Source organism: Varanus komodoensis, unplaced genomic scaffold, assembly GCF_004798865.1.
Source record: "Varanus komodoensis strain SLA01 unplaced genomic scaffold, ASM479886v1 scaffold14_1, whole genome shotgun sequence".
NCBI lineage: Eukaryota > Metazoa > Chordata > Lepidosauria > Squamata > Varanidae > Varanus > Varanus komodoensis.
In genome coordinates, this window is record NW_025335438.1 from 17,696,788 (window position 1) to 17,720,605 (window position 23,818).

A 23,818-nucleotide genomic window follows, 5' to 3' on the forward strand; every position below is an offset into this window, starting at 1 on the left:
AGTATTGAGCAAGCGCAATCCTCGCGGCTGTGATTAAATGTAGCATCAAATACATTTCTTCTTTGCTAATATTTTCCAGTATAATGCCTAACAAGTAAATTTCAGGTTTAAAAGCTAAGGGTTTTTGTAGCATTTCCTCAAGCCATTTATGTATTTTAATCCAATACTTTTTCACATATTCACAGGTCCACCACATATGGTAAAAAGTACCCACATCATGTTTACATTTCCAACATCCGTTTGACATATTTGGAAACATCTTAGCTAATTGACTTGGTGACAAATACCATCTATAAAACATTTTATATAAATTTTCTTTATATGAAGTTGCTAAAGTACCTTAATATTTCTCTCCCATAGCTTTTGCCATAATTCAATATTGTATCCAAAATTTTGTGCCCATGTTATCATAGTTTCCTTAAACTGTTCCCCTTCCATTTTCCTGTCAAGTAAGAACTCATAAATTCTTTTAATCATTTTCTCATCTGTTTTTAGCATCACTTGATCAAAGGCTGTTAGGTCTTTATAAAGCCCCCATATTTTACAGTCTTTAGCATATCTTGATTGCATCTGCACCTTATACTACCACGAGATATTGAGTCCCTGTTCTTGTATTTCTTGATCTAGTTTCAGGCCTCCATCCTTATCCAAAATATCATCATATCTTATGATCCCTTCAAACTTCAATACATTTGGATACACAAAAGCTTCCATAGGTGAAAGCCATCTTGGTAATTTATTATACAATTTTGACTGTAACTTTTCCCACACGGACATTAATGATCTTCTGATAAAGTGACTTAAAAAAGTCCCATGAGACTTAACCTTCTCGTGCCACATATAAGCATGCCAACCCAAGTCTCATGGTGGTATAAGGTGCAGATGGAAGGGGAACAGGTTAAGGAAACTATGATAACATGGGCACAAAATTGGCATGCAAATGGGTTGGCATGCTTATATGTGGCACGAGAAGGTTATTTGCAAATCATGACATTCAAGATACAAAATTCTCTTATTTTGCAAGGTTTTCCATTCTTTTAGCCAAGTTAAAATAGACGCGTGATAGTACAACATCCAATCAGGAAGACCAAAACCCCCGTTCTTTTTGGTTTCCTGCAGCATTTTTAATTTAAACCTTGATTTCTTTTTTATCCAAATAAATCTCGAAATTTGAGGATTTAAATCCTCAAAAAACTTTTTATCAATTTTTACGGGAATCATTTGGAACAAAAACAAAAGTTTTGGCAGTGTGTTCATTTTAACCAGTGCAATTCTTCCCATCAAAGACAATTGTAAATTGGCCCATTTTTCCAGATCACCTTTAACATCCTTCAATAATTTATCATAATTGTCTTCTTTCAAAGTTGTGCATTTAGCTGTAAGATAGATTCCCAAGTATTTAACCCTTTTAACAATCTGCAAGTCCACTTGTCCTTGGAGTCTTTTTTTCTGATCTTGTGTAAGATTTTTAACTAAAAGTTTTGTTTTTTCTTTATTTATTTTCATCCCCGTAACCTCACCATATTCTTCAATCCGTTGTAAAAGTTTAGGGATTGTTACAAAAGGTTCCTCTATTATAAAAACCAAATCATCTGCGAATGCTTGCAATTTATAATTTTCATTCCTAATTTTAGTACCTTTAATGTTCTCGTCTTCCCTGACATTTCTATTCAAGACCTCTAAAGTCAGAATGAACAATAGAGGTGACAATGGACATCCTTGCCTTGTACCCTTTTGCATCTCTATAGCCCTTGTAAGTTCTCCATTAATTAAAATCCTGGCCGATTGTCTTTGATAGAAGCTTGATATCGCATTCATGAATTTTCCCCCAAACTCCATTTGCGCCATCTGTTGCTTCATGAATTGCCAATTAACATTATCAAAGGCTTTCTGGGCATCCAAAAACAGTAGGACCATTGATTTTTCCTTGTGTGTCTCATAGTATTCTAGAATATCCAAGACAGTCCTCAGATTGTTCTTCATTTGTCTTTTAGGCAGGAAGCCATTTTGGTCTGGATGAATAAAGTCTATTAAAAACTTCTTCAACCTTTCTGCCAATATAGAGGCAAAAATTTTATAGTCCACATTTAGTAATGATATAGGTTTGTAATTCTGAATCTGTGTTAAGTCCATATCTTCTTTCGGTATTAATGTGATATTTGCCTCTGTCCAAGTGTCTGGTATTTTAGCATTTAACAATGCTTCATTACATATATCTTTAAGAAATGTAGCAAAAACTCCCTCAAAAGATTTAAAAAATTCAGCTGGAAGCCCATCCGGACCAGGGGTTTCATCGTTCTTTTGTGGCATGATTGCCTCTGTTATTTCCATAGTTATTACTTCTTGATTCAATAATTTTTGATACTTTTCTGGTAGTTTTTGGTAAGTCTCCCTTTCAAATGTGTTCTTTTACCTTCTCGATTAAAATCTCCTCCTTCCGGTATAACCTTGCAAAAAAATCTTCAGCTGTTTTCTTAATTTGTGTATTTTGTACCTGTGGTCATCCTTCTCCATCTTTCAGTTTCGAAATCAGTCTCTTCTCTCTCTCTTTTTTTACTTTATATGTTAGCCATCTCTCTGGTTTATTAGCATTTTCAAAAAAATTCTGTTTAGCCCGTTTTATTTGCTTAGTAAGTTCATTTGTATCCAAGAGATTCAATTTGTGCTTTAAAGTATTCATTTGGACCCTAAGATTTCTTTTTGTTGGATCCTCCTGCAGTTCTTGTTCCCGTTTCCTCAGTTCTTCTACTAATGTTGCTTGCTCTTGCTTTTTCTTTTATTTATTTTTGCTGAGTAAGTTATCAGTCCCCTGACATAGGCTTTAGCTGTATCCCAGACATTCTGTAAAGAAGTTTCTTTTTTTTATAATTTTTTAATTAAAATTTTAAACTAACACTAAAAACATCAAACATCACATACATCGGATTTACTGGGTCAACCGCCTACTACATATTTTTAACATTCTAAAGTCAAATTCAAATCAAGTTATAATAATTTAAAAACATCTCTAACATCTCTTTATGCCAAGTCCCGTTTCTTCAGCCAATTATAGAAAGAATCCCAAGTTTGATAGAAGTCAGTATCCTCTTTCTCCTTCAATGATAAAGTCAGTCTATCTATTTCTGCACAGTCCAAGATCTTTCTTACAATCAATCCATCGGTGGGCAGCTCCTCACTTTTCCAATATTGAGCAAATGCAATCCTCACCACTAAAGAAGTTTCTTCTGCTTTGTTTATTTGAAAGAATATTTGCATTTCTTTGCTTATCTCTTCTGTAAATTTTTTATCTTTTAGTAACGCTTTATCTAAGCTCCATCTGGGCGTCCTTGCAGCTCCTTTCAGTGATTTAAATACAGGATTATGATCTGCCCAGACATTTGTCTCCATTTCAGCTTCTATCAAATCTGGAACTAAGTCTGGAGTTATCCAAACCATATCAATTCTAGACCATGACCTATGTCTGTTTGAATAAAAAGAATAATTGGCAGAAGTTGGGTTTTTATGCCTCCAGGCATCTATCAATCTGAGTTCTTCAGTCATGTTGGAACAAGACTTTGGAAGCATCCTCCTACCCTTTTATCCCTTACTTTTACTCTTGTGATCGATTTCCTTATTCACAATTGCATTAAAATCACCCATTACACACATAGTCTGATAGTCCACTTGTAAGAGTAACGTATGTAGTTTTTGGTAAAAAGTTTCCTGATGGTCATTTGGTGCGTATATTGCCACTAAGAGCACCTTTTTAAGTTTAATTGTAATTTCTACAATCAAGATCCTACCATCCTCATCAGCAAGAATATATTTAGAGTCCAATTTTTTTTAACATATAGTGCTAAACCTCTTTTGTTTTGCTATGCAGTAGATATGAACAATTTTCCCAGTTTTAAACATTCTAGAAGTTTAACACATTGTTTCTTAATATGTGTTTCTTGTAGACAAATTATATCTAACTTTCATTTTTGAAGTTGAGCAAAAATCCTTCTTCTCTTAGATGGTCCATTTAGTCAATTAACATTTAAGGAGAACAATTCAATTTTCCCTTCCTTTTTAAGAGCCATATTTAATAGAATTATCTACTTATTCTTTGCCTTTACAGTTCTACCTTTTTTTTCTCCTTTGAGTGCAAAGTCTGTACTTCTTGTTGTGAATCAACCTGCAGTATTTCTCCTTCTTCAGAATGGTATGCTGTTACTTCCATTGCTTCGGCACCTTTTTCTCCTTCTTTAGAGACGACAGGGTCCTCCTCTTCCAACATGGCTCTACATTTTTCATAGAACTCTTGTGCTTTAAGAACTGAATCCAATTTATATCTTACAGAGTTCCATGTGAACAATATTCCTTCTGGTGTTAGCCACTTAAAGATAATCTCTTTCTTGATCAGTTTTGTAGTAAGGAATAGATATTTCTTTCATCCCTCTTAAAACAGTCAAGAATTTTATTTATTTATTTATTTATTTATTTATTTATTTAAAGTTTTTGTATGCAGTCCCCATTGCTACATAGCCTCGGGACGGCTCACAACAACAAATAAATAAAACCAATAGAATTACAATTACAATGAAAACTTGGAAACACACTGGCTGCATAATTAAAACTATAAATATTAAAGATTATTAAAATAGTGTTTGAATAAAAAGGTCTTGGCCTGGAACCAAAAAACAAATAACTACGGCGCCAGGCAAACCTCTCTGGGGAGCGCATTCCACAGATGGGGTGCCACCGCAGAGAACGCCCTCCTCCAGGTACTTTGCTTCCTGATATCTCTTACAGAAGGCTCCCGGAGGAGAGCCTCTGCTGCCGATCTCAAGGGGCAGGAGGGCAAATTTGGCCTGAATGACTGAATGATGATGCGAACTGTTACAGAATTTCTTTGTTTTTTAAAAGATTCTCTCAAATCAGTGAATTCAGACTGATCTTCAATAAAATAAAAAGTTGGTAAGCTACAATAGTTAAAATAAAATATTTGGGTATTAATTATTTATTACATTTGTATACTGCCCAATAGACAAAACTTTGTTTCATCTACATCAATCAGAATTTTAAAAGCACCCCAGCAATTATTAAGCAGGTAACACAAAGCCTTCCTGATGAGCAGGTAGCACTATAGCCTTTCTATATTTTCTGAAAATATAGTTGAAATAATTAAATAATCATTAAATAAGAAATAATTGTTTAATTTATTTATTAAATAATAACAATCATTTAAATATTGATATAATAATTACATAAATAAGATTGACTATATGGGTTTATAGATACCTATGTATTTCAGATGGACCTTCAAATGATAAAGACTCTGAAGAGAAAAAGAAAGATGCAGCATCTTCATCACAAAACAGTCCTGAAGCAAGGGAAGAAAGGTGCTTCTCCTAATCTTTTTTCAGTAGTCTAGGTCAAAATATGTCAGATTTTAGGTAACATTGCAACATTGTTGCTTAATGTTGCATGGCACAAACAAGCTTGGTAGTAGCCTGAAAAGTAAGATTTTCCAGATAATAATGTCAAATGCTGTAACTGCTATCTAGGATTGGTGTATCTAAACAGTTAAGCCATTTCAAATTCTTTGCTTTTTCTCTAGAATATAATTCAGTAATGGAATGAACAAAATAAATATATTCTATGCTTTCTTTCATTCAGCAGTTGCAGTAGCAACTCAAGCAGCAAGAAAGAGGAAGCCAATGTTCCCTCAGAAACTTTTATTTCTTCTTTTCCTCGGGCTCCAAGCACATCTGATTCTGTAAGGATGAAATGTCGGGAAATGTTGGCAGCAGCCCTCAAAACAGGAGGTAAATATTGTACTACCACCTTAGATTTCATTCTACTCCACATTTCCTCTCTAATATTATTTAGTGTTGACTGTACATTTGTTAATTTTATTTTAAAATAAATATCAAGTGAATGGTGTGGTCCAAGTTTCTGAGGAATCAATATCATCCATTTTGTGTTTCATCATAGAAACCCATTGCTTTTTGGAAGCAGTAATTCTTTTTGAATGTATTAATGTATTTTTCTTTGAGAGCTGTCTTAGTTTATCATATTCAGCTCTGCATTTCTAATTCTTGCTAAAGTTTTTTGTCAATTTCTTAAGAAATATTCCTTAATTCTGAAGCTAAAATAATTGAGTTTTATCCAAAGCTGCTGTTTCACAGTAGAAGGTGTCTTATGGCTACAAAAGGAGTGTTTATGATCTAGTGTTTCTTAAAAAAGTAGGAAACCAGTTCTGAAGAATGTTGGGTCACCAAACAATACAGGGGTGAAAAGACTGCTAGAGGAGGATAGGCAGATTTCAGAGAATCTTAATGAATTCATTATTTCAGTCTTACTGTGGAAGATAATAGACATCTAGAAGGTCACACCTGAACTTCTTTTTGTAGGGAAGGACATCTGGAAAACTTAATGAAAGAGATGATGAGAGGGAGAAAGCATGACAAATTAAAACTTAACAAATCCTGATCCTGATGCACTGTAGCTGAACATTGTTAAAGACAGTGCTTCCTTTACCTTATTAGCACTAAATATTGATTGCCCTGTGGAATCTCCAGCATGGAGTTTGTTAGGGATTTGGTCTGTCCTCCATGCCATTTAACATCTACATGAAACTGCTGAGTGAGGTTATCCAATGTTTTGAGGTATGTTGCCATCAGTATGTTGACAACACACAGCTCTATTTCTTTTTTTCATTGTCAGCAGTTGAGACTAGATTTGCTAAATTGGTGTCTGCCTGTGACAAGCGACTGGGGCAGGGCCAATGGACTGAGATGCTGTTGGTGGGCGGTTCCTCTGTTCAGATGGATAGAACAGATGTTCAATCTGTTCTACATGGGGTTGTGCTCACCCTAAAGGAGCAGGTTTGTAGCTTAGGGGTGTTCCTTGATCCATCTTTAGCACTTGAAGCTCAAGTGACCTCGGTGGCTTGGAGTGACTTCTAGCAGCTTTAGCTGGTGGCTCAGCTCTGTCTCTATCTGGGCAGGAATTGTCTGACTTAGTAGTTTATGCTCTGGTAATCTCTAAATTATATTATTGCAATATACTGTACATGGAGCTATCCTTGAAGATCCTTTAATTCTTAACTACAGTCATGTTACAATGTCAAGTACTGGTGTGCTCATCCTTTGGCTTGGTTGGTCCTCTTCAGTCTTCCACCTCCAAACTTGCCAGCTGAATTACTTGAGCATATATGATGGGTGTGCAAGGCTAGAATGTTGCCAGAGCCAGCAAAGCAGTCAGCAGAGTGGATAAGCAGGGCTTCTGTGAGGACAACTCTGACAGGGTGGAATTAGATCTCCTGTTGTGCACAGGACCCCATCCTTTCTTTTGTAGTATGTCCTTTTCTTTATTCATTTTAATCCTGTGCAAAGGAGAGATGTGAACACAGACTGAGTAGCTACAAATCTGTGGGGTGGATTGAGCCCTCTGCCTCCTTGCTTTTTTATAGTAGGTATACTACCAGAAGAGATGAGTATGAGTGTGTAACATTTTCCCCATTTTCCTCAATTTCTTTTTTCTGTGCAATAGTAGTCATTCCTGGAATATAAAAATGTTGGTGTAGAGTAGCAGTTTAGTGTTGGTAGTGCAGATCCTTCCCTAAACCCTGTACTCCATGGGCTTCATCTTGGTTACTTGTCCCAACTTAGCCTTTCTGTGCTTTGAGTTGCTGTTGTGGATTCAAAAGACATTTTGTATGTGGCAATGTGGCTTTCCCAGTTATCGGTTCTAGCTGTGTAGTAGAGAAATAGCTGAATCTTGATTTCTATCAAAAGACTTGACTATTTTCCTTTGTGTGAAATTATGTCTCCCAGGCCCCTCCCTGTTTGCAAGATTTGTAATTTTGAAATGTGGACTTGGCAATCAATTGTTGCATTTTGAAGGAGCTTTACAAGGAAGACTGATAGGAACAGAACTATACCTAATTGACTCTTTCTGCAGTAAAATGGAAAATCTTATTCAGCTTATTGATAAATTAAGACTACAATTCTACAGCCACTACTCTGGAAGTAAGCACCATTGAATTCAGAGTAGATGCATAGAATTGTACTGTAAGGCTGCAACTGTATGCACTTTTACCTGGGAATAAGCTTAACTGAAACGGTTACCTTAGGTTCTGATTAAATATGTATAAGACTGACCTTTAAAAGTCCACTGAGTCCTTACTGCTCTGATTTCCATACAGTTTCATGGACAGCAAAATATTTAAAGTAATCATCATGTTTTCAATATTTTCATTTAATTTCTCTGTTCTTTGCTGTAACTAGCTAAGGCTGTCTATGGATTTTGGATAGCAGATCCTTTTCAGGGGCCTGCAAAGGACTGTATGCCCTGTCTTGAGAACTTCATCTGTGAATTAATCAAACTGGGCAATTTCACAATTTGCATGTTCCTGGAGTCTGCTGCAATAACATGTTACGCTGAACAGGAACCATATTGTAATCATAAAGAATGATGGTACTCTATTACCAGCAATATAATGTTTATGTATAAAACATTTTTAGAAAAAGTCAATATTAACAATAATATACCTGACTTCTTTTTCAGATGATTACATTGCCATTGGTGCTGATGAAGAAGAACTGGGTTCTCAGATTGAAGAAGATATCCTTTCCTGAACTATTAATGTTTGATCAGTTTAACAAACTGCTGCAAGCTAAAGTTTTTGATGAATTGCACTGAGTGCAGAAAGGCAGTGTAGAAGTAGTACTATGTTATTCAACCCCTGCATCAAACTTTAGATTGTAATTTGCTTGCAGTAGTGCAGTGTTTAATTTGCAGTGTTATGCACATTGATGGTACTATATAAATAAGTCATCTACCAGTCCCTTACTGTAATTCAACACAAACAGTTTATTAAGACACACCTTAAAACACCATAGAAAACATACACACTCCATACACACGCCACACACAGGGATATAAATTCAGACTAACAAACCTCCAGAGAGCAATCAGAACAAATTATCAGAAAGATAAAGATGGAGTAATTCTAAAATCTCCAGTAGAACTGATAATAGGGGTTATTTTCAAAAAGACAAAAAATAGCATAGAAATGTTCTGGCAAAGCAAGCACTGCCCCCTCTGATTGTTACTGTTGCCTTCTTGAACTAACATGTTTCTTGATATATCCTGGAAATGGGCCACATGAAATTCTTAAAATTTAGTATCAAGGGGAAAAAAGATCTTACCAAAAGCAAAATGAACATGTTGCCTGCTGAAGAAAGATTACTTTAGTACAGGGGTGGGCAACTTCACAACATTCACACCCCATTTTCTCCTGTGCTACATTCCCCTGCATCCCACCTTTTGAAAAAATGTAAACATGTATTTTTACAGAAATAGAATTCAGAGTAGCTACAGAGTGCATAAAGGTCAGTACTAGCTAATGTCAACCCTTTTTGTGCTTCATAGTATGCTTTACTGCAAAATTGGTATTCTGGATGCCATATTAAAACTATAATTATTATTTTACAATTGTGGGAATGTAGCGGGACAACAGGGGCTGTATGTAGCCCATGGGCTGAACATTGCCTATGCATGCTTTAGTTTGACTTTAGTAACTTTAATTTCATTTGTCTAAAAGGCAAGCATTTTTTTTAATAATACCAAAGCTTGCTACTTCAATTACATATTCAGACCCAATGATAAAACAGGTGTTGTAAATGGAGTGTAGGTGGCTGTTTTGTACAGGGCAGAAGATGACAGGGTAGACTTTCATGGGCTTCCCACAAGCATATTTCTTCGCCGTGGCCTCTGTGCATCACACATATGGGTGCTGCGCCTGTGCAGTGCCTTGGCTGGAAGATTAGAAAGCTAACGGTTTTTGATGGGAAAAAGCTCTGCTCCCTCTCCCCGCAGTATAAATAGAGCGGAGCGTCCGCCATTTTACTCAGTCTTTGCGACCGCCATTCACTGTGCCTCGTGCCTGTTCGTCTCTCGCTTAGATTTCTCGTCTTGTGCTCCTAACGGTTATACTTTTTTCTGCTTACCTTGTTCCTCGTTATATTCCCAGTTCTTTGTCCTCTTCCTTGTTGTAGTTTTTTTTCTTCCATCTATTAAAAAAAAAAATTCTTCTTACCCTCTGTACTGTCATCTCTCTCTTCTTTTTCGCAATGGCACAGCGGGTGGCATTCTGCAAATGCAGTGAGTGTGGCTCCAAAATGTCTCCCGCCGACCTGCACGACTTATGACTCCTCTGCCTCGGCGAGGGGCATAGGACCGACAAGTGCGTCCATTGCCTGGCCTTTACCAAACAGGCCAGGAAGAATAGGGAGAATCGTCTCCGTAAGCTGCTTGGGGATCAGGCCTTGCTCCAATCAGACCAGTTGGTTCCAAGGCCTACCCCTTCCTCGGCTGTACCATCACAGCGCTCTGCCTCTGCTTCAGCCGCGCCCTCTAAGCGCCCCGCCTCTGCATTGGCCGCGCCACCGCAGCATCCTTCGGATGAAGGTGCTGCTTCAACAGAAGCGCAACAGCTACCTTCTTCTCCAACTAAGCCAAAGGAGAAGCATAAGCATTCAGAACCGGACAAATCCTCTGTGCATAAGAAGCCGAGGAAAGACAAGGTGGCTAAGGTGGCCCATAAGGGCAAGAAATTCGACTGCCCCAAGCACTGGGACTCGGGTTCGTCGGGGTTCTCTGTACCGACCGCCGCTATGGTACCGACTTCCTCGGGACCGGCCTTGCAATTGGTGATGCAGGTGACGCCGCTGGGATCCCCCAGGCCTGTGCTTCGGCCTGAGAGCATGTCTCCCCCACCGGAGCCACTGCTTCGGGAGTCCCATCTCCGATGGAGAAATTAGAGATTCCCCACCGGGGCAGCGTTCTCCAACTCTGATACCTACTGCTGGGCCACCTGAGAGAGTACAGTCGCCGCCTGGGCATAGGAGCCGCTCATCGGAATGCCAAGGGGATGACTGGCCTATGCTGGGTTATGGCGGTTTTCCCGGCTGGAGTGGCTATCCACCCTATGCCTATTACTCTCAGGACCGTTGCTCACTGTCAATCCCAAGAGAGGCGCCATCCACGTCCGGCCGTGCGGAACAGAGACCTCTGCCTTCTCCCGAGACCACCTCGTCTAGCGAACACTACCGCTACCACCAGGACTTGGACGAGTCGGAAGTTGACTGCACGTCCCCGGATGTGGCCATCACCTCCCAAGACCCTGGATCCCTGGACGAGCCTCATGTTTCCTTCTCGGAACTCGTTTCTCGTCTGGTTCAGTCGCTGGAAATAGAGGCCTACCATTGCCCCAGCATCGTCCAATTTTACGATATCGTCCGGGGAGAGCAGTCCACAACCATTGCCTTACCTCTAATTACCACACTCCGCCAGGCAATGGTCCAGCCCTGGGACCAACCGGCACAACCGCAAGCGACATCTCGTCGGTACGAGTCTATGTACCGGGTACCATTCTTGCTGCGCCACCCTAAGCCCAACTCTGTGGTGGTCGAGTCGTCCCAGGGCAGGGAGGCTCAGGGCCATACAACACCCCGAGATAAAGAAGGGAGGAAAGTTGATATGATTGCACGTCGGGTCTATACAGCTGCAGGACTTGGCATGCGCATATCGAATTATGAAGCTACTCTGGCACGTTACCAGTACTTCATAATGCAGAAGCTGGATAACGTTGCCTCCTCCCTTCCGGACCAGCAGGCAGACCTAGCCAGGGTCTTTATAAAAGAGGCAATGCAGGTGGCCATATAGCAGTTGTCCACAGTAAGACATCATGTGGACACTGAGTCTCAGGCCATGGTCAGTGCTATCTCCTTACGACGACATGCGTGGCTCAGGAATTGTAATTTTCCTGAAGAGATGCAGTGGAGGATAGAGGAGATGCCATTCGATGGCACTGGTCTTTTCCATGCGAAGACCAATCGAAAACTCAAAGCCATCCATGAATCCCGCATGACAGCATGTCGCATGGAGCTCCCACAAACTAAACGTAAGTGGTCATGGTCCAGGCCTTATGGACGCCAACAGTACCAACCTCGCCAAGACTACCAGCAGAGGCAGCAGCGTAGAAGACAACAGCCCCAACAGCGCTTCTCTCAGGGCCATCGGCGCTTCGACTCCAAGAAACACCCTCATTGACGGTCCCGGCGAACCAATTCATCTTTCCATTCCCCACCTTCCCCTCTCCCTTTTGGGAGCCGGCTTCAAAACCGACTCCCCATTTGGGAGTCCATTACATCTGATAGGTGGGTGTTGTCCATCATTCAGCTCGGATATAGAATAGAATTCGACATCGTTCCACCGTCAAGCCCTGTCTGATTTATGCCACCATCTTCGGTTTTGTGTGATGAGGTCTACCAACTTCTTCGTAAAGGTGCGATTCAACAACTTTCTTGCACTGATGGGCTTCACCAATTCTATTCTCGATATTTTACGTTCCCCAAACGGGACGGTGGTCTTCGACCTATCCTGGATCTCAGGAATGTCAATAGATACATTGAACCAAAGGAGTTCCGGATGACCACCTTACAGAATATCCTTCCATTGCTGAAAAAAGGGGATTGGTTCGCCTCATTGGACTTGAAGGATATTATTTTTATATCTCTATCCATCCTTCCCATAGACGCTTCCTGCGATTTACTGTTGGATCCGATATTTTCGAATTCAATGTACTCCCATTCGGTCTAGCTACGGCACCGAGAGTCTTTACAAAATGCATGGCTCCAGTATGCGCTCACCTACAGCTTCGGAGTATACAAGTCTACCCCTATCTAGATGATTGGCTCATTGTGTCACAGACTAAGGACAACCTTCTTGCGGCTGTCCATATAACTTGTACTTTGCTTGATAACCTTGGACTATGCATTAATTTTAAGAAATCGTCACTTATCCTGACACAGGTCATCGATTTCATTGGGGCGCGCAACCTATCTACAGGTGTTCCGTTCCGTCAGCCCCAACCAACTGTGACATTGCACACCGATGCGTCCCTCATCGGATGGGGTGCGGCATGTGTAGGACTGTGGGTCCAAGGAGCTTGGAACCAACAGGAAGCAGGGAGACACATCAATTTCCTCGAGCTCCTAGCAATTTTCAACGCTCTCAAATCCTTCGAAACTGTGATACACAGCCAAGTTGTGCAGATTGCATCCGACAACATGGCTGCTGTCTTCTACGTCAACAAGCAAGGTGGAACGAGGTCTCCGCTCTTGGCCCGATTGTCAATGCAGATCTGGGATTGGTGCATCCCAAGGGACATAATGCTACTGGCGGTGCACCTTGCAGGGACCGACAACGTAGAAGCGGATACACTGAGCAGGCAGATGTCAACGACCCACGAGTGGGAGTTGGACCGGATGATTTGCAATGAACTATTCCAGTTGTGGGGATATCCGGACAGAGACTTGTTCAGTACCCGAACAAACAGGGTATGCGAACTGTTTTGCTCCAGAGCGGATTTCGGACAGAACTCGAGGGGAGATTCCCTCATGATCAACTGGAGCAACATGTTTTTCTACGCGTTTCCTCCGATTCCCCTTCTGATGAAGGTGGTATCGAAGATTGTCCAGGACAATGCTACAGGGATTTTGATAGCCCCATGGTGGCCGAGGCAACCCTGGTTCACTGCTCTCCTCCTTCAGTCCAAAGGTGTTTCCCCTCACTTGTTGACGCAGTGCAATGGAGCAATCTGATACCCAGACCTAGCTTCGCTCGGACTGACAGCATGGAGCATTTGCTAGATTCGGTCTCTCTATTAGTTCCATTACCATCTCGATCCACGGAATCCTATCCTCAACTGTATACATGACCGACTCCTCCTTCAGGACCAGCAGAATCAGTCTCGGAACCGACGTTTTTACATCCTGATATCCGGGTGATTCTCGAATCTGCACTAAGACTTTCTACACGCCGGTCTTACTCAGCAAAATGGAAAAGATTTTCCTCCTTTGGTGACCGTCATTCTTTTTCTCCAGAATCGGCATCCATTCAGAACATTCTACAATTTCTGTTTGAACTTCACCGTTCGGGACTTAAGCCTTCGTCTATAAAGGTTTACACGGCTGCTATCTCACATTTCCGTGGTACCATACAAGGCTTATTGGTTTTTTCTCAACCTCTGATTCGTCATTTTCTTGAAGGACTACAAAATCTACACCCGTTGATTCGCCCGGTTATGCCGACTTGGAGTCTTTCTGTTGTATTCCAAGCACTAACAAAGCCACACTTTGAACCTCTGGCGACAGTGAATCTACATCTTGTATCATGGAAAACTGCCTTCCTTGTTGCGGTTACTTCAGCCAGAAGGGCCAGTGAGCTTTGCGCTCTACGCATAGATCCACCATTTTTGAATTTCCACAAAGAAAAGGTGGTTCTTCGAATGGACTCGGCATTTCTTCCTAAGGTGGCTACATCGTTTCATTTGAATAAGGATATCACATTGCCTGCATTCTTTCCATCTCCATTGACTCCGATTGAGCGCTCTCTCCATACACTTGATGTTCGGCGCTGCCTTGCCTTTTACAGATCTTGTACAGAATCCTTTCGGAATTCTAACAGACTTTTCGTTAAATATGCTGATAATGACACAGGTTCTCCAGTCTCATCTCAGCGAATATCTAAATGGATTGTTCAGACCATTGTGTTGGCCTATCAGTTGGCAAGAATGGACTTACCTACACTTCCGAGGGGCCATTCTACGCGAGCAGTAGCGACTTCGTCAGCTTTTGTGGCAGGTGTTCCAATTCAGGATATTTGCAGAGCCGCAACCTGAGCTGCTCTGTGTACTTTCGCCAAGCATTATTGGCTTGATTTGCGTGCCAGACAGGACTGTTCCTTTGGCAGAGCAGTGCTCTCTGCCATTCTTCAGTGACGACACCTCCCTCCTCCGAGTCTGGTAAGCTTGCTAATCACCCATATGTGTGATGCACAGAGGCCATGATGAAGAAAAGCAGGTTGCTTACCTGTAACTGATGTTCTTCGAGTGGCCATCTGTGCATTCACACAACCTACCCGCCGGCCCCACATGGTGTCGGTGAGTGCACTTACTCTTTTATATCGGTTCCGTACTAATCTTACGGTACCGATGTGGCTTGTTGTGGTACTGTCATTGTCTACTAGGGGGCAAACGTCGGTCTTCAAGACTGAGTAAAATGGTGGACGCTTCGCTCTATTTATACTGTTGGGGGAGGGAGTGGAGCGTTTTCCTGCCAAAAACCGTTAGCTTTCTAATCTTCTGGCCTAGGCACTGCGCAGGCGCAGCACCCATATGTGTGAATGCACAGATGGCCACTCAAAGAACATCAGTTACAGGTAAGCAACCTGCTTTTCTGGCCAATGTTAATAACAGGAGGCCATACTAGGTGAACTCACCTAGCTTGATCTAGTAGGGAATCTTCTTATGTTCTTGTATACGTTTTAGTGTCCACATTCAGAAAATACATTCTTTCAAGTAGTACTGAAACATTATTTATGAAATTGATGAAAGTTAAGATTTTGACCGTACTCACTAGGCCACTTCTTGGTACCTTATTTTGAATCTCCCCTTCTTATATGTTAACATTTCCAGTCTTAGAGATAACTCAAGGTCTTTATGCTGTATATCTTGCCCATGTCAGCTTTTTTCCAATGTCCAGAAGGAATGATGCTGTCATAAGGGAGTAATCCCTTGTCTCCTTTCTGCATGGCCCAGGTGTTATCTTCATGTTTTGTTAGAATACAGTATGAACATTGGCTCTACTTGGGCTATATAAAGAAACCTGAGGAGATCTAAGGGGTTTGGCTTTGTAACCCATATTTGCACTGCCCCCAGTTAAAGAAGTGTTCTTTATGTTATGAGCAAAATGTTCATATTGATTTTTCATCCAATATACTTAAAAGGTCAGTTTTTCATTACTTGAGAAAATGTATTTACCACTAATAGCCTTCATAAAAGGGTGCATTTTGTCAAACACTGATTTTGTAAAGACTTCATTAATTTCACTGGAATGGCATTCATGGGCTGTAGCCGCTTTTCTGTTATATTGATGGATTTTTTTCCATGCTAAGCTCACATTCCCAGGCATCAGGTGGCATTAAGATTCATATCTTTAACTTCATCAGTGAGTATTATATGTTCAATATGCTCTAGTTGATTTAATGAAAGGAATAGATGTAAATAGTAAGCTTAGGTTTGGCCAAATGTTTGTAAAAGAATAAAGTGCAATTTTATACTGTTCCTATTGCTGTTGCCCTTAACTTGTAAGCACCTATATTTCAGGAGCTAAAAAACACCGACATGAAATACAAAAATAGGGTACGAAGCAGGATAGCAAACCTTAAGGATACCAAAAATCCTAATCTAAGGAAAAACGTTCTATGTGGAAATATACTTCCTGACAGGTTTGCTAAAATGACAGCAGAAGTAAGTAATTCATTCAACGTATGTGTTGTAATATTTATTAGGCCACCCAAAGGATTACAAAAATTATGCAGGCTTTTTAAAATTCCCAGGTAACTTCAAGCAGGATGGTAGAATTCACTCAATATATCTTTCATTTTTTTCAATGAGAAATGTCCCCTCAGTCTAAGATTTGAGTGCAATTTCATACTACTGAGAGCTGAATGTGCTATCTTAGGTGCTAGCTGTAGTGATACATGCTCAGTGGAGCCCAGTGCCTGAGCCATATTGCCTGCATGTTTTGATTTGATTAGGCAGTGGTTCATATCCTTTCATACCTCATGTGGAATGTTGATGCTGTTTATCATTTGTAAATTATTACTGTAAAAGTGTGCCTATCGTATAAATTAGTTGTATCCAGAAGAATAAACTAGGTGTAAGCTATCCCTTATTCCTTTAAACTCTGCCTAGGGATCTGAACGGCCATGGCTCAAATAGTAGAGCAAATTCTGTGCTTACAGTAGGTTCCAGATTCAACCCCTGGGATTTCAAAAAGTTGCTTGGAAAGAGTCTTGTTTGAAAAGTTTGGTGAATACTGTCAGTATTAACAGGAGGTACGGAAGTATAATTGGGTAGTGGGTCAAATTGCTCCCACCAGACCCTCTATGGACAGGATTTTTTTTGCCCCCATGTGTTCCCCACAGCCCTTTTTGCCTTTCTCAGCATGAAGAAAGGAATTAACCAATGCTGGGGTGTGGGCTAGGGAGGAGAAGCCACCTGACTGTTACTGGGAAGTGACTGCTCCTCCTAGCATCAGCTGGATCCTCTGTCTCCTGCATCCCTGCTATTATCTCAAGGGGGATTCCTGCAAGGGACATTCTTCCAGAGAGTGAGATTTGGAGGCCCTTTGGAGGAACCCAGAGAGGCTCCATGGTCGAAACATGGAACTTCTGCAGATTAGATTAGGTCCACAGGCCAGAGGTTCTGCATCCCTCATATACTCACTATTAAGCTAGATGGATCAATGGTTTGATCTACTATAAGGCAGCTTCCAGTGTCCCTAAATGTTCTTAAAAATGTTAGAATCTTAAATAAGGTGAGATTTATTACTATGTTATTACAGAAGGTGATAGAGAGGATGAGGTCTTCTTGCAAACATGCTAGAAATTGCATATGGACACACACCTTTTTTTGTAAATTGTGTTGAAAGTGTTCCCCTATTTAGATTGAGGATAATGCTTCCTGAATTGGTTTGTTGTGACCTCAGTTATATCAATGAGTAACCAAATCTGCTTACATTCTATTCACAAAATATTCTGTAACTGTTCCATCTAGATCAAGCATAATTATTAGAAGTGGTCTTAATTCTCTGCTTGTTATTGATTAATTTGTATTTGAAAGCTACAAACAATTGGAACAGGTTGAAAACAAAAATGGTCATCTGTGTCCTTACCACAGGAAATGGCAAGTGATGAACTGAAAGAGATGAGGAAAAATCTTACCAAAGAAGCAATAAGAGAGCATCAGATGGCTAAAACAGGAGGCACCCAGACTGATCTATTTACTTGTGGAAAATGTAAAAAGAAGAATTGTACTTACACCCAGGTACATAAAGCCATACTTCTCCAACATCTAATCCTGGTAACTTTTTAAAGAGTGCTTCCAGTCAAGGCTTTTGTTCTGCTGCCGCATGGAATTTTACAAAAGATCCAGATAACACTGTCATCAATTTGGAATTGTCCCATGTTTTAACACTACTACTTCCATTTTTCCCTTACCAGAAAACTTCTGTTAAGAAGGAAAAGACGAATCAGTTGCACAATGGTTAGGAGTGCTAGGAGTCCTTCCTCTGGAAGCTCTTTAAGTATTATGCTGCCAACTTTTCCTGACATGTCTATAAAAGATTCCAAAATATTGGTTAGGCTACAAGATGTTTCTTGTATCTGTTGGACTAAAAGCAACAAGAGAAGCTTCTAAAGAAACTGCTATAGCAAAAGACATATGTGATGCTCATAGTAGCACCAAAAGTTTAAGTGCATTTAGCAGAAGCCAAACTCCTTGGAGAAATAAATGGTTAGTAAAGCCAAACATTTATATAATGACACCATAAGTACATTTACAGAATCTGCACATGGTCTCAGAAAATTCATATTGGATCAGTGCCTGGTGGGTATCAGGAAAAAAAACTCAGCATACAGAGCTTAGAGGAGCTGCAGCCTGTGACCATGAGTGGGGCTGTGGGGAGCCATGCTCCACAGGGCACAGTTTATTTTCACTATCACTTGACTATCACAGTTAAGAACTTGGTCCAGACTGCTCCTTGAAAAATACTTTGTAGACCATCTGGCACTGAAAACCCAGATTGCTTATATTCATAAATGAACAGTTGTTCAAGGGCAATGCCTTTGATTTCTCTGGGTTCATGAAACTGATACTGACATTGTACATAAAAGAAGATAGTACCCTCTTGGATGTTATTCTTCTATTATCTAAAAAGGAATAGGTGTGCCTGTGTAACTGTGGACAAGGGTATTGACCAGATGTACAGTGAGCAAAAGCATAGCAATAATGGGGAGGGGGACAGTAAACTGCAAAATTAATGAAGGAGATTTTGTTTTCTTCCTCTGAGCCATCCTCAATTCAGGTAGTATTATGAGATAAAATGAAGTTTAATATGCAATATTAGGCACACTTACAAGTAACCCCTATTGTACAAAGTTGGTATTACATCTGAGCAATTATGGATTGAATTGTACTGTCAGAATGGAGCAAAATGATTCTGCTTAGATAGAATAATATAGTTGTTTGCTGTCCTCTGTTTTATTGTAGGTTCAGACCCGAAGTGCTGATGAACCTATGACAACATTTGTTGTGTGTAATGAATGTGGAAACAGATGGAAGGTAAGAAGTTTCATTTTGATTGTATTTTGTGGGTTAGATTTATTTTCTTGAAATATTTTCTTGATATTTTGGATGTACATATCTATTTACAAGCTGAAAGTGTTCAAAGCCAAATATTTTCAAAAATATTAAGATGGGGATGGTAGTCCATTGACTAGCCAAATATTGTCATTTGAGTATGGTTTGATTATCATAAACCAGGAATGGTGGGCAACTTGTAACCCTCTGGTTATTTTGGACTGCAGCTTCTGTCAGCCTTACCCCACATAGCCAATTTGCCCACCCCTGTGCTAAACATTCCATGGATGTTGGTGGGAGCAAACAGAAGTGTCATGGTTATTGCATCATGCCCTGCTTACAGAGGTAACAAAAGCATTTAGCTGGCATCATTTGCGATGGATGCTGAGCTAGTTGGACCTTTCATTGGACCTAACAAGACTTTCCTTTAAAAAAATGGTTGGAAGTCTTTGAATGAACTAGCATATCCAAAAAGAATACATGAAAATTTGTAATGCATACTGTTTGGAATACTTGTTTCTAAATGTAGATATTAAAATAAGTTTAATAAATTCCTTGATCTCAAACCATATATTGATGGTTAAGCTATTTTTAAGTACAACAATTGAATTTTAATGTGACAAAAATGGCATTTTGCAGGGAGGCAACAATAATGGAATCTGCATGTTTTCTATGATGGTTCCCCCTGAAACTGGCAGGAAAACTGATACCTGCAAAAGCAAGACCTTAGCACATCCTGCAATAACCTTAAAATTAGGAGTTTCATATTCTTTATTGATCATTTCTATTGATCAATAATGAAAGCTGGGGGAAGAGGCAGGTGAGAATTCTGTTATGAGTCCTAAATAAGAGCTGATAAGTTTGTGAACAGAATGTTAAATACTATTATTTACTTAGATAAACCTTGAATATATGCATATATCACAGAAATATTATTTTCTTTTTTACAGTTCTGCTAGAAGAAGAAATTATTGAGATCTGGACCAGTATGAAAGAGGATTTTATAATTAGCTTTAAAAATTAGGTTGAGCATTTAGCTTGCAGCAGAGGATTTTTTTTTCCCTTGGGATTTCTCCCTCTCTTTTTTTTTTTAAGCTGACATCTCTGAAGTTAGATTTTGGTTTGACATGGCCATCCCTGTAGTTAATAGTCAGTAGAGCCAGGATACTCAGTTGTATGGTGTAACTTCACTTCCTCATTTTTTATAAGCAAGTGTACATTAAACTTTTATCAATGACATTTGGGTAACTGCTTTTTTTCTTAACTTTGTGAACAGAAAGTTGGATATCTTTGTGCATGGTATATCCAGCTGAAATATTTTCTTGTAGAATGGAATTCACATTTAATAACATTGTCCTTTTTAACCATTTTGGTGCTAGAGCAAATCAGTAAGTTTTATACCAACACAATAAATTACATTTAATGTGGGTAGTCAGGTAGAAACCATTTCTGCACTGGTCATTGAGTGTTAATAAGGAAACCTGATGCTTTATAATGCACATGACTCTTCTGTTACATAATCCAGTGTTTTATGGTTTCAAAACTTGTGTTGATCTATTCAGTTTATTGTACAGCCCTAAAGCATGCTTATTATTATCTTGTCCTTGATTATAGCAAAATTTCTTGCAGCTTTCCTTTCTTTATATTCTTGATGGTATAATTCATTTTAGATTCTGTAGTTAAACAAAGCTGGTTTGTGGTACGCTGCATAGCTAGAGATTTAAACTAATCTTCACCAATTTATGGTACTGTTTCGTGTGAAGACTTTAATGACCCGCAATTTTTACATTTTGAACCACTCATTCTAAACTTCAAAGGTCAGAAATAAAATAATGTTTTTTCACCACTTGTTTAGGTAAACTTTTGTTAGAATGTTTCTCAAACTACTTTTTAAAACACTAACCACACCACCCATGACATGTTTGGTATAACATACTAATCTGTCAAAAATTAGGTTGGTTAAAATAGCTCCCCACCAAGAATGCCTTTATTAAATATAAATGCCTGACTTGGAACAGATAATAGGATATTTCTCATGTCTTTTCATATTATGAATAACATAAATCTTCATTTTATTTACTGCAGAATTTAATTTTTATGCAGTGATTATAGAAAATAAGATCCTCAAATATATCAAACACCTATGTAAGCATTGTCTGCTAAAGTTTTCAATTTCACATTAATGATCAAGCTAAACTGCAATTACTTGAAAAAATAGTTTATTCTCTAATTTTGAGAGACAATTCTAAGCCACTTTTGATACTGATTCTAATAACTGCTAAACTGACCCTGTTCCTACAAATGCACGTGTCAAATCATAAGGCACTCTTTCCTTGTTGATCTTTTAACATGTGTCTCTTTCCTTGTTCATCTTTTAAAATGAATTTATTGTACCAGTTCAGTTTGTGCAATTGTATATCTCTTTCCACACTACATTTATTAACAGAAATATTAATACATGTGAAAAAATGCACACTTCAATTTCATTAGTGTATATAAGCAGGGAAAGAGAAGCAACTATTTGGTATAAAAATTAGTTCTCTTCAGGTGGTAACACTTCTACAATGGTTCTAACTTCTATGGTTAATTTTTAAAAGATTATTCATGATGGTGGTACTAGCTTAAAGAATTAAACATATTCTTGAAGAGTATGAGCACACTTCATGTTCAAAGACTATGCTAAAGGTGAAGAACTTCTTTTAGTCTGAAGCTGAGTTCAGTTTCAGAGAAGCTATTGGGGGATAGATTCTAACGGTAGACAGGACCAAAGGTAAAAGAGGTAAGCCCCCCCCCCCCCCGCCACACACACACACTCAGCCTAGTTTAGCATAAACTCCATATTACCCAGTACCTTAAGACCGTAGAAAACTAGGTTGGCACTTCAGGAGAGCTGGATTTAGCATCTGTGTCTTTGATTTTACACCCTTACTGTATACATGTGATATTCCCTGTTTGTTCCAGTTTCTGATGATCTTCATCATGCTTTACTTCTGAGGTTCTAAAAGTATTTTTTGCCCTTTGGGGAAATAGTACTTGAGCAGATGGATGACTGACTTGAATAACCAGGAAAATGCATATAGATTATATTGTTAAAGCTTTTCTTCCATGCAACTTTGTTAGACTGCATCCTTCTTTATTTATATACCAGATAACTTTGGACAGTGATATGTATCTTAATCAGTGTAAAATTTCTCAGTAAGCTTCTGGCAATCTATTTGCATCAATCTTTAGCAACTCTTTATGTAGGCAAATGAAGATATTTCCTTCATGTAGGCAAATGATGCATTTCCTTTTTGAAAATATTGCTAAAAGGTTGTAAAATGTATAAATTATAGGATTTAAGACCACAATTCAATGGTAACTGCTGTAATCCACCAAACTCAGGGGCTTATAGTTATAGCAGTGCAGGATGAGCAGGAGAGGCACTCTTCACATCCGCATCTGCCCTGCATTTTACACTAGGCAGGCTTTTTTGGCTTGTCTAACTGAAGCATCTCAAAGCAGGAAGGAAGGGGAGCTGGAGAGGACAGCTCACATGCTATCCTCTCAGTCTCCTCCCCTACCCTTGCCTGCCTTTCTGAGGTGGCTTTCCAGACCTCAAAGAACAGCTGGCACAGCTTGTTCTCACTGGTTGCAAGGGGGTGGGGGGTGAGAATTTGGATTCCCAGCTCCAAGGCTGGAGCACCATCTCCAGCTTCAGATCTGAGAATCTGAACTACCTACAGCCTGTCAACCACTGTCAGGGAGCCATTCCATGACTCCATAATTCATGACATAGGACCTTCTCAGTCAGATATTTTGACTCAAGAGCCCTCAAAAACAGATAGAAATAGTTTTGAAGTTTGCTTCTGTTTACATTAAATAATAAAAAGGTCAGGTGAAAACCCCTGTAAAGCAAAATCTTGTCTTTATGTATCTAGCTTAGAATTTAGTGGTGTTTGTGATTTAAATAAAATAATGTGACCAAATGTTTCAGTGCCTAACAATGTAAATAAATGGCTAAAATAGTAATATCAAGATTTGTGTTGTAGTGCAGTAATGACAAGAGCATATTATTTCAGAGTATCTGGTGTGTGAACTAGAAACCCCAAAGGCTGGAACCCCCTCAAAATTGCAACCAGGGTTTTGTGACCCAGTGCAGAGGTTTGTGGAAGTGCGTATCAGCCTACATCCAGCAGTGCTCCTTGTGCAACTCCACAAAGCAATGTAATGCAAGCAGATTTGGGACCAATTGATTGCTTCAAGCAAATTCCATTGTATTTGAAGGTGGCAAATGTCTTGAAGTTATCTAGGGTTTTGTCAGAAGATACATACATAGATTATAGCTGTTTCCCTAAACCATTTTTTGTTTCAAGAAATCTGAGCTTTATTTTTTAAAATTGTATTACTTTACTTTGGGTGAGAAAATTTATGTAAGTTTCTTTGTGGTTACATGAAAAGTTTGGAAATATCCAGTGCATGCTTGTAGGTGGTGGCACAAAACTTTGACTTAGGTTCTTTGGGTTCATAGTTAATACTTCTTAAAGTTGTAAAAGGGAAGTGGAGTTTATTTTTGAAAAATTTGGCACATATGGACAT

General features: G+C 39.3%; 1 protein-coding gene across 2 annotated transcripts in view; it reads left to right on the top strand.

Moving 5' to 3' along the window:
* TCEA1 (transcription elongation factor A1) overlaps positions 1–20,479 on the top strand; it is a 32,542-nt gene extending 12,063 nt beyond the window's left edge. Inside the window, exons 4-10 of one of the 2 annotated variants that reach the window (XM_044423754.1) lie at positions 5,276–5,363; positions 5,641–5,789; positions 8,536–8,592; positions 16,191–16,345; positions 17,780–17,926; positions 19,151–19,222; positions 20,191–20,479. In XM_044423754.1, the coding sequence (XP_044279689.1) occupies positions 5,276–5,363; positions 5,641–5,789; positions 8,536–8,592; positions 16,191–16,345; positions 17,780–17,926; positions 19,151–19,222; positions 20,191–20,199 (677 nt within the window). In that variant the 3' untranslated portion in view covers positions 20,200–20,479. The remainder of the gene's footprint in view (positions 1–5,275; positions 5,364–5,640; positions 5,790–8,535; positions 8,593–16,190; positions 16,346–17,779; positions 17,927–19,150; positions 19,223–20,190) is intronic. The other variant, XM_044423755.1, reaches the window with a different exon arrangement.
* The last annotated feature ends 3,339 nt before the right edge of the window (positions 20,480–23,818 follow it).